At 41.2% G+C, this 15,268-nt stretch overlaps 1 protein-coding gene across 2 annotated transcripts in view; it reads right to left on the reverse strand.

Annotated features, from left to right (window-relative positions):
• Positions 1 to 15,268, reverse strand: part of PLPPR4 (phospholipid phosphatase related 4) — a 48,119-nt gene that overhangs the window by 11,026 nt on the left and 21,825 nt on the right. For both annotated transcript variants that reach the window (XM_044432502.1, XM_044432501.1), the window contains exons 2-5: positions 9,978 to 10,163; positions 5,924 to 6,053; positions 4,777 to 4,972; positions 1,597 to 1,654 (exon numbers count right to left, since the gene is read on the reverse strand). In XM_044432502.1, coding sequence (XP_044288437.1) covers positions 1,597 to 1,654; positions 4,777 to 4,972; positions 5,924 to 6,053; positions 9,978 to 10,163 — 570 coding nt within the window. The remainder of the gene's footprint in view (positions 1 to 1,596; positions 1,655 to 4,776; positions 4,973 to 5,923; positions 6,054 to 9,977; positions 10,164 to 15,268) is intronic.

Genomic DNA, 15,268 nt, shown 5'->3' on the forward strand with positions numbered 1-15,268 from the left:
AGTGTGGGCTTTGTGGCACCAGGCAAAGCCAATTTTCCCAGGGTTTTTAGCCTTTGATTTTAAAAATTGTGTTAAGGCACAATCCTAAGCATTTTTAGACAGAACCATGTCCCGGCTTTGCCAGCTATCAGTGGTGCTTATGCCTGGGAGAAAATAAAGGCCTGTTTACTGGAAAAGATAACAGTGTAGGTACCCGGTAAACCTTCTTGAGGTGGGTATTCTATAAATGAGGAGCTACAACCAAGAAGACCTCTTCTCTTAGTTTTTGTCAGTTCAGCAAATAGTAGGAAGAGACAGGGCAAAACTAGACTAATGTAGCATACAAAAGGTTGCACTATATGAGTTCAGAATTATCACCTGTAAAACTGCAATATATTCCCCCCCCCCCACATACCTTTTTTAGGATATGGTCAGAAAATAAACCCATCAATAAAATTTATTAAGAAGTTATTAAGTCATACCTCTTGGACTAGAGTCTGTAATACTATTGAGAAAGTTGGGAATATTTAGGGCACAATCCTATGGAAATCTAGACAGGGTCTTGACAGCCTTAGAATTATTTTCAGTCCCGCTTCCACCTTGGGAACTTGTTCTGAGGTCGGAGCTGAAATTCTGAACTCAGAGCATTCTCCCTCTTTCCTCCAAGCCGGCCTGCAGGATGCTGTGCTGGCTATGGCTCTGAGGTCCTAAATGTGACCTTCAAAGTAGCCTTTGGAGGGTGAGGATGAGGGTGGGAGTGGAGAAGACAGACTCTGCCAGCATGGTCAGCATTCTGGTCACTCCTTGACCTCTTCTCCTTCCACTCTGGGGCAAAACCCTAAATCAGTCAGGGCAGGGCAGGAGAAGCACAGAGACAACCTTTGCCTCTGCACTGCTTCGAACATCCATAGGATGTCTGTAATCCTCCCATGTTTGGAGGGTTATGAACAGCTTCATTGAATTGCCCTGTTAAATGCCATGCATAGCCACAAATTACCCATGCTTATTTATGTATTAGATGCAGATCAAAATGAATCTAGGACTGAGGATGCAATCCTATGCTACACTTACCTGGGAGTAAGCACCTCAATGAATGCAGTGTAGCTTATTTCTAAGTAAATTGTATAAGATTGTACTTTGAAAGATCCAAAATGTCTCATTCTGAACTTTCACTTTGGACTCCAGGGGCTTCATAAAATTAAAGGTTTCCATAAACAGAAAGAGGGTTCTCAGTAATTTTTACACATTAGTTTGTTCTCTGATTGCATACATACATTTTCAAACATAATTCAGTTTCTTTCATTGGTGCAGAAGGAGGATAAATCTAAGAGATTAGCATCAGTGTGAATTAGCTGTGTATCAATACGCTGTTTTTAAAAGTCTTTCATTCATTCATTCGGAAAGCAGAAACCATTTCATAAAAGAGGTGGTTTCTACAAATTTCCCCTCAATTTCCAATTTTTCCATTTCAGGTCTCTGAAAAATATGGTGAAAAGAGGAAGGTTTTGCTCATACCCAGCTGGACTTTACATTTTTATTCTTTATCAGCCTGCTTTGCAGCCAACATAAATGACATTCTGACTTTTCCCATTATTACGAAGAGGCTTAATTACTCACCGAAACATACACAGCTGCAAAAGCGGCCAGGGTGGCGTGTTGTGAAGGAAATGACTTTCTGCAAAGGAAGGGCACTCAAATTAAATTTCTCACTTAAAAATACATTCTGCTCAAGCTGGTTTAAAAATAACCAAAGCACTGGGTGGTCCAGTACAGCAGTCATGTTTAACTTACAAGCTGTAATTAGAGAAGTGATTATTACATTATTGAGTTTATTTTTTAAAAAAGAAATCCTTTTAATATTTTGGAGAGAATCATTGCTAAATCCCACATTAGCAAATATTAACAAATAATATATTTTGATAGCAGTGATTAAACTTGTGATCTCAAATAATCTGATGGTTTTTTAAAATAATGAACAGAAATTCTACATTTATACAAGAGAAAGAGTGCAGCACAATGGTCTAGGAACAGGTTATGAACTGGAAGGCATTGATTTTAGCAGTCATTTCAAAAAATCATTTATCTATCAATTAAAATGTTGAATGCACTGCCTCCCAATGGCCTGCAATGATTTTCTATCTGTGATCTGTTCCCCACATGGAGAGGGAGTTTCAGCTAATGGTCACAGTATGGTTGGCTTGAGTGTGCACATCTTGGTCTGCACCATCACCATCACCCATTTATCTGGCTTCTTTCCTCTTCCAAGGAAACTAAGGTGACAGACATGGTCCTCCTCTACCCCATTTTAGCATCACAACAAGAACCCCACCAGGCAGGGGAAGCTGAGAGTAAGTGACTGGTTCAAAGTCAGCTAGTAAGCTTCATGGCCAACTGGGTACTAGAATCTGGATCTCCAGGTCCCCAGACCAACATGCTAATCATCACATCATATATTTAAGGGTTTCATCATTGTTTTCAAAGAAAAGGCAAGTTCTTGGCATAAACTATGGGAAAATATCAGAAGCAGGCACAGGGGATGTCTCTCCACATCCAAGGCCAAGTTCACACATGCACGTGTATCACTTGATTTCTTCACATTCGATTACTCAGCACTGGATTATTCACAGCTGAGTATGTGAATAGAGTCACATATTAGGAAGAAATATGGAAATTCTATATCTTGGAGTTCTTATGGCCCCTTCGAACACACACACAAGTCACTGCTTGATGCTATGCCGATCAACTGATAAATCTGCACGCACGGATCAATCATAACAGAACTCTGGACAGAATTTGCAGCCAGTGGGCCAAAATAACTATATTCTTTCTGCAAATATTTGTAGATAAGATATGACAGAAAGGGGTACGATCCCTGAATGCTAGCCAATTATATAGGATTATTTGATACTGTGGGAACCGCTTCAGTATTCCAGTTCAAAACATCTGTATAATGCTATACAGGTCATTTGAAACACAGATGGAAACCCAAGAAACACAGTGCCATGGCTTGGGAAGCTGGACCGCAGTGTGGAAGGACAGGCCCCACACTTGCCCTTTGAGGCTTGATCTACAGTGCTGCCAGGGACAGAAACAGATTTCAGTAGCACATCACTGACCTGGGACCTCTAGTGGGTGATGAACACCTGAAAAGCAGTCCGGCTATTTCTGGGGGACAAATGGTGCCTTGCCCTTCTCCCACTCATCCCTTTTTGTATTTAGTTTCTGTCTCTTTGAAGTAACATTTTAATACCTCCTTTCTCTAAGAAGCACACCAAAGGGTATTGTTATCAAGTAAGTTTCTGAGATACCAAGGTCTGGTTTCTAAGGCACCTGACTATTAAACAGACACAATGCTGGGGAAAAAGACAACAACCATGAATGGCATATGGAAAGGCAGTAGAATCTGTGGAATATGGAAAATATAAACAGAAAATAGATGTGTGGAAGTGTGCCTCTTTTGATCGTCAAGGCATTATTCTGCATGGCATCAGGGATTTGAAATTAAGTTCTCAGGCTTTTATTTTAGGAACATTTTTGGTGCTCAACTTTCCTGATAATTCATGAAACCCTTGCCCAGTTTGTGCAAGTACTCTCATTTGTAGATCCTGCTTTCCTGCAGCTATAATCCCCAGTACTATTTTTTAATGAACATACAGAAAGACATTTCCATCTCCTTTGCAAATTCCAGGCACGCATCTTTTTCAAACGATGACTGTCTGTGTGTTTTGGGAGATGGAGTGAGAGTGAAAAAAAACTGTGTAGCTTCCTGTGATTGTTAACATGGCATGTTTTGAAGAAAGATCATTTGGACAAGCTTATAGAACAGACATATCTTTGAACACTTTTTCAAATCACACATTTTTGGCGACAGAAGGAACAGAGCTTGCTCCTCACATGTTTCAAGATCCTTGCCAGCTGTAGCCAGTTTACTTGGTACAAGTCTGAGGAACTGAACTGTTCAGCCATTTTTGGGTTGTTCTTAGTTTCTGCATAGGTAACAGTTTGTCCCAGAAGAACCTAAGCTTTAATGGAACCCAGTGAGAAGCAAATCCACTTCTATTGATGTACAAATCAATAGGTATAACTCATACAGGTGTAATCATGCAAATATTAACACATAGCTGGGCCAGAAACAGAACCCTCTTTTCTAGAAATCAGCAAGTATGCCTTCTTGAAATGTCACTGACACTAACCAGGCACCATTCCAGAGAAAGCTACTTGGCACTTGACAGATAAAAGCAGCTTGAACAAAGGGCAATTCACACCAACCCACCCCATCCTCCTCTTCTATCTCTGGAATAACATCCCATCCTCCTCCCCTCTTTTGGAGCATCTTCCTTCTAGTTCGGTATGCAAGCGAGAAAGATCACACCATTGTAAATTTTTTACTTCTCTAACTCATTAGAAAGTGTTAACTGTGTTATTTGTAACCCTTTAATGATCAATGTATAAAAGGGCCAACTGAGGACTGCTTAGGAGTGCCATCTGGAATGACTTGTTGGCAGCCGGTTATTTCCAAGAATAAATCTTTTAAAAGGAAAGAAAACCTTCCCCTGTTGGTTATTTTGGGCATACACACACCAGAACACGGACCATTTGGTCAACAGTATTGTCAACACTTTACCCTTTTGTCTTTCTTATTCTGCCTCTGAACGCTACAAAGACAAGTTCCAGTCTTACAAACACTTAGAGATGTTATGCATAAATGTATCTCCAAAGCTGTGGATAAAAAGAGATGGCAACACATTCTCAACAAAAGAACATACATTCTTTTTAAAGTATCTTTTTGTGTCTAACCTTCCATCATTGATGACCATGGGATCAGAACCTGAGCAAATATCTTCCACAATGTAAGAATTTTCTGAGCAGGATACATTGAGGGATGTATAGTTAGGTTTGCAGACAGTAAGGAAATACGGTGTTTGATATCCAGTTGACAGCTGTATGATATCTGTGATCAGAGCAGTGGCGCAAAGGCCAAACACATGGACACCTAGAAGTGGAGCAGAAGAAGGGTTACGTGTTTGGCTAAAGAGAGAGGGTGCTTTATTCTAGCCTACAAACTCGATTTGGTCTGCTTTCAAAATGTGCATTTTTAGGAGGTGCTTAGTAGTTTATTAAGAGCAATTCTCCCATCCCTTAATTTTAAATATTTTTTATGATTTAGCTGTGCTTTCAGATCTGTGCTGCTCTTACTATTAGATCAAGCACCCCAGTGCAGTTCTCCCCAGATGCTTTTACTACAACTTCCATAATCTCTGACCATTGTCAGGCTGATGGGATTAGAACCCAGAACATTTGGAGAATGTTCCAAGTTGGGGAAGGCTGTGCTAGATGATGCCGGCTTTATCATTCAAGCTGACTATTCATGAAGGGAGAAGCTTGTATAGTAAAGTGCACTTCTCTTTCTAGGTCCATCTGCAAACATCTGTGCCTAGATGCCAGAGTGCCTTCCTTCCTTGAGAACACAAAAACCAGTCATCTCTGCTCGAGTCAATATTGGAGCATCCAATTCAGAGCAGATATGTAGCTACAGGTTGGTATTTTGATCTTAAGTGCAAAATGTTCAATGATTTGGAAACCTCCTAAGCTAGGAAGCAATGTAGCACATGCAAAATAGATCCAGCAGTATACTCAAAACTAGATTTTGGGGCTTAGGTTGTTTTGGCCTTCAGACTTGATGGTTTAAGTTAAGCATCATGCTTGCTAAAGTCTGCCACAGAGGTTTCTTTCTTCCTCCTCCAGTATGGTGCTCAGCATTGCCTGAAAATACCCCCTGGGGCAGATTTTGAAGGTACACCACAGGCTGTAGTGCAAGGGCCAGGGAGTCACAGTCTGACACATCTAGGATCTGCAAGCCAGCACACCTCTGCAGGATGCCAGGTTGGAGAAGGCTGAATTAAACCCAGGAATTCTTCGACAAAAGGCATTAGCCCAAACCCACCAACAAATCGGACGGCTCTCCGGAGGAAGGAGTTGAAATTGCAGCCCCCTGCGTTGATATTGGCCTCGGCTCCGATTCTGCTCCGGCGTTTTGAAAGGCAGCAGTAGAGAATACCTTCACCCACCATAATCTGCAATGACAAAGGAAGGATGCAGGATAACGCTGGCGGGTCTGTGACCAGGGCATGACTTGATCTGAAGGACTTGTATATAATCAAAAAGGGAACAAACATCATTTGTGTGTTAACATTGCTTCGTGGAGATCTCTTCATTCAACTTTCCCGGACAGAGCATATACTCAGTTTTTATTATCTGGAAGCTCTTTGTTTGCTAGGGAGACATTCTGAACTGTTGGCTGAGAGACCGGCTTGCCTAGGATCTGATCCAACCATCTGATGCTGCCTTGTGGATTCTTGGATTGTAAAATAGGACATGAACTATTTTATTAAATATGAACCAACAGATGAACTGAGCTAAAGTCTACATATGACTACAATTCCCAGCATGCACAGATTTTCTCTCCTGTAGCAGTAGTTTAGGGTGCAATCCTATGCATTTTTGGAGAGAGAAAAAAGTCTGATAATTCCTAGCACTGCAGAAGTTGTTGCTTGTCTAAACACATACAAGACTGTGTCTTTAGTCTCATAACTCTGGGATGGTTTGCTTTGAGAGATGGCAACATGCCCAATACTTACCAGGGCTACAAGTACCTGCACATTTACCTATAGTAAGTTTCACTGAAATTGCCATGACTTAGTTCTGAGCAGACAAATTATGGACTGAGCTGTAATTACATCTGTAAGCAGTGTGGGAATATGGGCTCAGATTTGCCTTGGCCAAAGCTACAGTCTAGCAAGTGCTTCAGATTTTGAAAGGCCTTCTTTGGATGCAGTAATCAGGCTGAGCTGAAACAATCTGCCTCACTTTGTATTAGGTTAGGGAATGCCAAAGACACCTCTTGTTTTTGGCCATTTTCAACATGAGTTGCACACGTCTCCACATTGTCACCCCAGTGCTGTTGTGCTCTGCTCTATTTTCCGTCTTGGCTCTCAGTGTTTCCAACCTTGTTTGTGCTCACTGGCAATAAAATGGATTAGCTACGGTGACTGACCTGATTTTGTTAATAATATAATGCCATATCTAGTGCATGGTAATATCACAGATGCCCAGAAACAAAAACATGTGGGTTGCTAAGGAAAGCATCCGCTGCCAGGGGACAAGAAGGGGCACTGAACAGCAATGGAATGATGTGAATATTGAAAAGTTGAGGATTTCCTCGCTAGTCTAGGAAGCTGTTTGCACTGAATAAATTTTAAGGCAAATTTTATTTATCGTAAAATTAACAGCAACTTACAAAATAGCAATAAAGTAAAAATAGGGAAAAACCCTGAAAGCCACTGTGGATTACTCCTGTGTCCATAAGCCAGCCAGCCAGCCAGGCCTGCTTCCATGATGCACCATTCCATTCTTTCAGTTATCCAGGCCCACTGCCAAGAACCAGTCAGCATTCCATGGCTACCAGGCATCCTCAGTTTTCACTGGGCTGTTCCGGGATGTCTCCTTCTCACCTTATGATTTTTTTCCCCTACAGATGTTTTGCACTTCTGTAAATCTTGGGATCTCTTTGCTTATGTTACTAAAACAGCAGCACTCCCATGTAAGATGGAGGTAGCAAAACCACATGACTCCCTGTTGTATGTTGGTGGTGCCATTTTAGTTTACAGAAGCAACAGTACTCGCACCTGAACTTAAAAACTAAAGGAATTGTATGAAGTTCTTCTAGCTGTAACCTCTTCTGGGAGCAGCTGATCTAGGTCCATAAGAACAGTTGTGACCTGGTTATTAAAAAATAAAAAGGGGAATAAAGGGAATATGTTATTCAGGTACTGCTGCCTGCTTTCACACATTGCTTTTTGGGCTATATTCTAGTCCACCTAAAATGCTCCATTTAAAGGATCCTACACTTAACTTGCTCCAGAACAATTTAATCTTCCTCTGGGTGTTGTGAACTGTAAAAGAACTCAGGACCCACACATGGCATGTTCAGCCCTTGACAAAAGCAACTCCCAGAAGGTATACAATGAGTCATTGTTGATTTAACTGCACAAATGGAAAATTCATATCATATGATATTAAAATACATTTCAGCGCTAGTCAGCAAGTGATGTGTATGCATGAACCAGCCCTCATTCACTTAAAGCTGGCTCTTTTAGTTGGAAATTTGATCACAAAGAAGTGAACATGAGTCACCTAATTTATGAAGTATTATTATATATTGAGAGCCAGTGTGGTGTAGCGGTTAAGAGCGTGGGACTGAGACGACCTAGGTTCTAGTCCCCACTCAGCCACGGAGCCAACTGGGCGACTTTGAGCCAGTCATAGACTCTCAGCCCAACCTACCTCACAGGGTTGTTATTGTGGGGATAAGATGGAGGAGGAGAATGATGCAAGCTGCCTTGAGCCCTTTGTAGGAAAAAGGCAGGATATAAATCGGAAAATAAATACATAAAATAAAAGAAGCTGTTTCTGAAGTATTTTAAGTTTAAAGCCTCGGAAGTGAAAACAAAACAAACAGAATCATTCAAAGATCTTGCTTAAAGTTTAAATTAATAATTGTGGAAATCATTGCGACGCTGCTGATAGAGCAGACCTCCTGGTATGCAATGAAGTGAGGACAGTGGTACGACATACTTGCTAGACCCTTAACCCCCTCCCAGCTGCATTGTGTGCTGGGGGAATGGATTTTTCTTACTTCCCCTACAGCAAGAAAAAGGCAGTGAAGGTTGTGTAATTCCATGAGAACATATGGGGGACTTAAAGCCATTGTCAAAAATAGCATCTAACACTATAATCTGTCTCAGTTTAGCCATTATGATGATGAGGCGTTGATTAACAGTAACTACCGGGATATTAAATTAACATTTTCATTTTGCAGAGTTCTCAGTTGCTTTTGGCAATTCTGCCTGCACGCACCTCTCAGAAGAGGTAGATTTTTCTGTTACGGAAAAGCTATTTAATAAACACACCGTATCTCAGCACACCTCCTTGTTGACATTGACTTCTGATGGACAAGAACAAAGGCAGTCCTATTGAGGAACACTGCAGGAGTTCATAGCGCAACCTATTCCAACTAGATACCTCCTGGTTGGTTTGTCCTACAACTCCCATCAATGTTACCAAGTATGGCTAATGCTAAGGGATGATGGGAGTCATAGGCAGAGGGCTCTGAACCAGATCTAGAGATTTTTTTTCCAAACCACGCTGAAGTTCCATACCATTTTTGTATATTGCCTCAGTCTCTTCCTCTGTCAAATATAAATACTGAGGTTTTAATTTAAGCTGAAGCATAACATTGGAACAAATGAAGAAACAATAGAAAGAGTACCCCTAAGCATGTGCACTGTACAGTTCTGTCATTAGGGGCACTACTAAATATTGAAAGCATCTGGGGTTCATGCCCAAAGGACCCCCCCCCCAGCATAATTTTTCACATGCCAATTTGTATATGCTCTAAGGTGGATCCTGTCTCTTAAGGACATCCTGGCTTCAATAAAGGGATTATGTCGCTAAGGAAGAGGAGGAAATTTGACTTCAAGAAAAAATTCAGGCAGGAAGATTCACGGGGCGAAGGCTGCAGGAGGTGAAGCACAAGTAGGCACAAACCTCCAGCTAATCCAAGGGATCAGATGCAACAGAGATAATCAGGGCCCCGGTATCTTTATTTCAGCATGGGCAACAGGATGGTGAGGCAGGTGGGCTCCCAAAAATTCAGGGATCTAAATGAATGATTTAGGGGTTCAGCCGTAGTGACCACCCCCTAACACAACCTCTGCCTCTTATCACTAAGGCAATGCAGTGCAAAGCTGATACTGCAGAGAGAAAGGGGAGAAGCCAGTGGAGTGAAATGCACTTAAGGAAAAATGACAGCTTTGCTTTGAAATTAACCACCTGCTTCTGCATGGATCTGCCTGTGCACTATAGTCACTGTTGCCTTTTTTCTACTGTCAAGGGAACATCGCAAGGCATTAAGAGAAGTGAGATCTTGTAAAACTCACCGTAATAGCAGGTGCAGCGAAAGCCAAACTAAGCAACATTAAAAAAGGGACAGCTTCCTGTGAAGGTTCGATGTATGGCATACTCAGACTCCTGTCATAGCAGCTGAATCCAGCATGAACTGGCTTGAAGACATCAGTAAGCTCAAGGAAATAGAGGCTCACAACGGAAGATGCCAGAATGGGCAGCTGGGAAGGAAAAATGAAAAAGAGCTGTTAAAAGCGATGCATTCACTTTGGCTCAGATCTGCAAGTCTATCTAGAATTCAGGTCACAAAAATCCTTTCCACTTAACATGCTGTGCTAATAGGTTTCCATACTGACCCAAACTCTAAAAAAACGCTGGAAAATCACTGCCATTAAGGCCATATTATTCAGGACCCAGGAATAGGGTTTCTTGTCTGGTTCCAACTTTACAACTTGCCTCAGTGCTGGATGTCTTCCAGTGGTGAGCCTAAGTCACAGATTTGTCTGTACACTGGAATGGATGGATGGAATCCATGCTGCTGAAACTATCAACTGGAGTGACATTTCCACGTTGCAAGCACCCAACTATTACCTGGTTTTACTCAATGTCAGTGCCAGGATTGCGATTTCATTGCACCTGCGATTTCAATGGCAAAATAGTGAACCATTGCATTATGTATTCCTTCGACATCTGCCCCAATCTGGAACAGGCCTGTACGAGTGCCTTAGGTGGAGCAGGTAACTATGGATACTCCGCATTTTGTCCCATTTCCATGGTAATCAGCCACATTCATTCACATTTTATCATCTCCTCCCACTGGAATGGGCAAAAATATTTTTTTATTATAAAAAGTAATTTGCCTCTCTCAGCTACATTGGCTGTGGCTTGAAGTCCAGCCCCTATTCAAAGTGCTAGTGCTAACATTCAAAGCCGTAATCAGCTTGGGCACAGGATATCTAAAAGTTTACTTCATCCCATATGTACCTACCCAGACCCTGAGATCATCTTCAGAGGTCCTTCTCTGGGCACTGCTTCCAAAGGAAGTGAAGCAGGTAGCTACCAGAAGGAGGGCCTTTTTGGTTGTGGCACCCCACTTGTGGAGTACACCAAAGAAGTGTACCGGGCACCTACTTTATATTCTTTCTGGTGCCAGCTGAAGACCTTTTTTTTACTTTCCCAGTATTCTAGCAATTTATATTTTAATACTGCATTTTATTCTCAACCACTGGCATGCTTCTAAGCTGATTCAGTTGCAATTGCTATTGTGGTTTTGTTGTTCAAAAGTAATTTCTGTTTGTGTCCATGTATGTGTATGTGTAACTATTGTTAACTGCTCAGAGAGCCTTGTCTATGGGGTGTATGTAAATGAATGAATGAAATGAATGAATGAATGTTTTTAAAATTATACCTAGAAATGTCTCATAGAGTTATAGAAATGTCTCATAGAGTTATAGAGTATAGAAATGTCTTATAGAAATGTCTTATAGAGTATAGAAATGTCTTATATTAAATGTCAATAGAGCAAAGCACAAATTAGAGATTCCCCCTGACCTGATAGAACAGTCAATTTCCCATAGGAAATGATGCAAACAGGTAACTTTTCTGATACATTTAATCCTGGAAAGTCTAGGAACCACTGCCCCACTTTGAGAATACCTGCTAAACTGCTACAGGTTACTGTAGCAATCTACAATCCTTTCTACCTCCAATCTGGCAAGGGCTATCCTCAGACTGATTAACTCCTACTCTGCCAAATCACAGATGAATCCTTTTGGCTGCTTTCTGAGAATAAGTCACAGACCGCCCCCTGTGCCCTCTGCCCCCAGTTGAAATGTGGTTCAGCCAACACACCCTGTGCCTGGGACCCCTAATCATGAACATCATAAGTTATGATGGATCAAACCATTCAGTCTTAGAGAGCGACCCTGACTGCTCTTTAGAAAGGGAGATCCTGAAGATGAAACTCAAATACTTTGGCCACCTAATGAGAAGGAAGGACTCCCTGGAGAAGAGCCTAATGCTGGGAACAATTGACGGCAAAAGAAGAAGGGGACGGCAGAGAATGAGGTGGCTAGATGGAGTCACTGAAGCAGCCGGTGTGAGCTTAGGTGAACTCCAGGGGATGGTGGAGGACAGGAAGGCCTGGAGGAATGTTGTCTATGGGGTCACGATGGGTCAGTTGTGACTTTGCGACTAGCAACAACAAATAGCCACAACAGGGCTACTGAGAAACAAGAAGGAAATATCAGCTGTTTGGGGAATACCATCCTTTGCAGAAAGAGAAAAATACTTAGAAAAAAGAACTTAAGGGGGTTAGCCCCCCAAAAAACAGATGAACTGGGAGTGAGTCTGCTAAGTGGCCACAGAAATGCTGAGTATCTGTTGGCGTGTGAGTGCAGAAGTGGAAAATTGTGGGGGAGAAAATGAATTGGAGTGTTCTGGATAAAGACCACTCTTCCGAACATTCGTAGCAGTCTTCTGTAACTTGGTGCCTTCTTAATGCTTGCTAGGCATACTGGCAGCTACAGTCCGACATACAGCCAGTGGTTCTGGAATGGTCACAGTGTTGGACTGGGACTCAAGAGATCCAAGTTCTGGTTCCCAGTCAGCCACAGAGCTGAGTGACATTGGGTTGGTTCTGTACTCTCGGCCTAACCTACCTCGAAGGGCTGTTGTTTGGATAAAATGGAGAAGAAAAGCGCTTTGTCAGTTTCCTTGGGTCCCTTGCAAGAGGATGAATGGCAGGGTACTTACCTAATGTGATGTAATAATAATACCTGGAGGGCACCAGTTTCCTTTAAGTATTTCAAGCAAGATAAACATACTTAAAATTAATGTCTCGCCACAGTTGATTTATACATTACAAAATAATGTTTTAGATAATCTCCAAGCATGTTTTCAAATATTTATGCAGTTTATTGGAGTGGGAAGTCTCTTCCCTGTTTTTCATTGAACAGACTGCAGTTGCTAATTAAAGAAGGTAGAATTAATTTTATAGATCTTCGATATCATTAAGCTTATCTATTATTCTACACTCATCTAGTGCTAGCTGGCAGCATATTCCGCTTCAGTGATTGCTGGAGTCTGTCTGTGGACCACCACTGATGAGTTATTTGGCACTTCTTGCATTGCTGGAGCAAACACTTGATCCTTTACTGAAAGCCATGCCAACCATTGCTGTTTATCAAAGTCTTTGGCATGTAGTTAAGTCAATATTCAGGTCAGAGATGAATAGAATGAGGAACTAGAATACTCTCTGCAGTCTGATCGATGGATGGTCTCCTTCACTTCCACGTGTACAATTTCTTTAGATTTAAAAATGAGAGTGATCCAAACAAAAATGGATTTATCATGAATCTTGTACAATAAAGTGGCTCATTAAGAAGAAGCTAGCTAGCTCAGATAGATGCCGCCAATGCAATAAGGACAATGTCTCACTGAGATGACTGATGTGAGCCTGATCCAGAGAGGTTTCTTTTGGGTTGAAAATCATGGCTCATTTTGTTCTTGAAAAATCTGTGATGATACTAGATATCCATGCTTTTGAATTACACCCTTGAGGTGTGCGGATTAACAAATGGATAGCAAGAAGTGATACTAAAAGGTTCTTAGTAGATACTAAACAGTTGCAAAGAGACTGCTAGCTTGGAGGAAAAACTTCTACCACCTATTACTTAATGGTCCGAAGATTGCATGTCTCTTGTTACATTTAAGTATTTCTGTTACATCTGTTGGGAGTTATATGCATGCTTCTTTAGATATATGGACTGCTTCTATTAAGGTACATATTCAAAATGTGTTGTGTTCTTTTTTCTTGATATCAAAGGCAATGTGAATGAGAACGGTGTATTGCAAAGTTTGATTATCTCTCTCCCCCCCCCCCCTTTTTGGGCATTGTTATTTTTGGGTTGCAAACAAAATGCCTTTGAAGAATTGTAATACTGCATGTGGAGCAGCTGGGGTTGTTTTATATATATACATATATAGACTAAGTAGCTTGTTGGTTTTCCCTCCCCCTTTTTAGGGGAAATGGGATCAGTGAGTTTACTCTGGCTATTGTTTAGTAAATATGCCATTGAGTTGGATATATTTTCAGTGCAATCTTATGCATAAAGTACATGTGTCCCACTGAGTTCAATGAGATTTATTCTGGCTAAGTGTGTATAGGACTGCAACCAAATGATCTAATGATCATTAACAATGATCTAATAAGTGACATCCCTTTGGAAGAATTTATCTTCGGTGAGATTTGGTTGCAGTCCTATACACACTTAGCCGGAATAAATCTCATTGAAGTCAGTGGGACACATGTAGAACAGGACTACTTCCTTTGCCCTGTTTTGGTAGTCAGGAATCCTATTAACAAAACAATTCCCTTGAAAATTCAGCACCTGGGACACAAACATGAACAGTTTAAGAGCAGCATGTAGCCATTAGCAATAATACTTTGTAGCATAAGTTTCAGCCACTACATGTATTACTTTAAATAATTCTTGAAGCTATCTTTGAAATTAAACAGAAAACAAAACAAAAAAAAAATGTTATATGAACCTTAAACAATGAAGAGTAGAAAACATTTGAAATTTGCCAGGATTTATAATTTGCCCTTTGGCGTTGTTATACAGAATCTTAAATTAGATGTGAATTTTTATTTTAAAATGTGTGTGCTTTGATACTTTGATGTGTGTGATTTGGGATCTCCTCCTAAGTTGGATTCAAAACACAAACGCCAAATACTACTAAACACAAAACGAGCTCCATGTTGTTGTCTAAGAAGTGGGACCCTCGAACTGTGCATCAAGACATTGGTGTGGCCCTCTTGAATGCTTTCAAATGCTCTTAAAGCCTACACAAACTGGCTATTTTTGAACCCGATGTGAAGCCAGTGCCGCAAGCTCATCCCACTACTTTCCCTGTCAGCTACAACGGTTTCATACCTAATGTTTGTTTTGCTTTATAATGACTCAGCCATGATGGCTGTCCCAGCATAATGGATCCGTAAGGCTAAAAGGGGGTTGATAAATGTGCACAGATGAATCATTCCATGCCTTCCACACCACATCATTTGTCTCCCTCTATCTGTTTTTACAGAATGCCCAGTATGCTGCACCTGATTTAATGATCGCTGCTGTTGCACGGCACAATGTCCAGAACTGTCATGATTCCATGCAAAATCACACTTCGCTTGCTGTGACAGTGCAATGAAAATAAATTAAATAGCAAGCAAGCTCTGGGCCGAAATGGCTGCTTCACTTTACTTAACAGGAGATCCAGCAGTTTTCCCCACACAAATCTGGAGACAATGCGTTGTGTGCGGAACACACTA

The sequence above is a fragment of the Varanus komodoensis genome, unplaced genomic scaffold (assembly GCF_004798865.1).
Source record: "Varanus komodoensis strain SLA01 unplaced genomic scaffold, ASM479886v1 scaffold24, whole genome shotgun sequence".
NCBI lineage: Eukaryota > Metazoa > Chordata > Lepidosauria > Squamata > Varanidae > Varanus > Varanus komodoensis.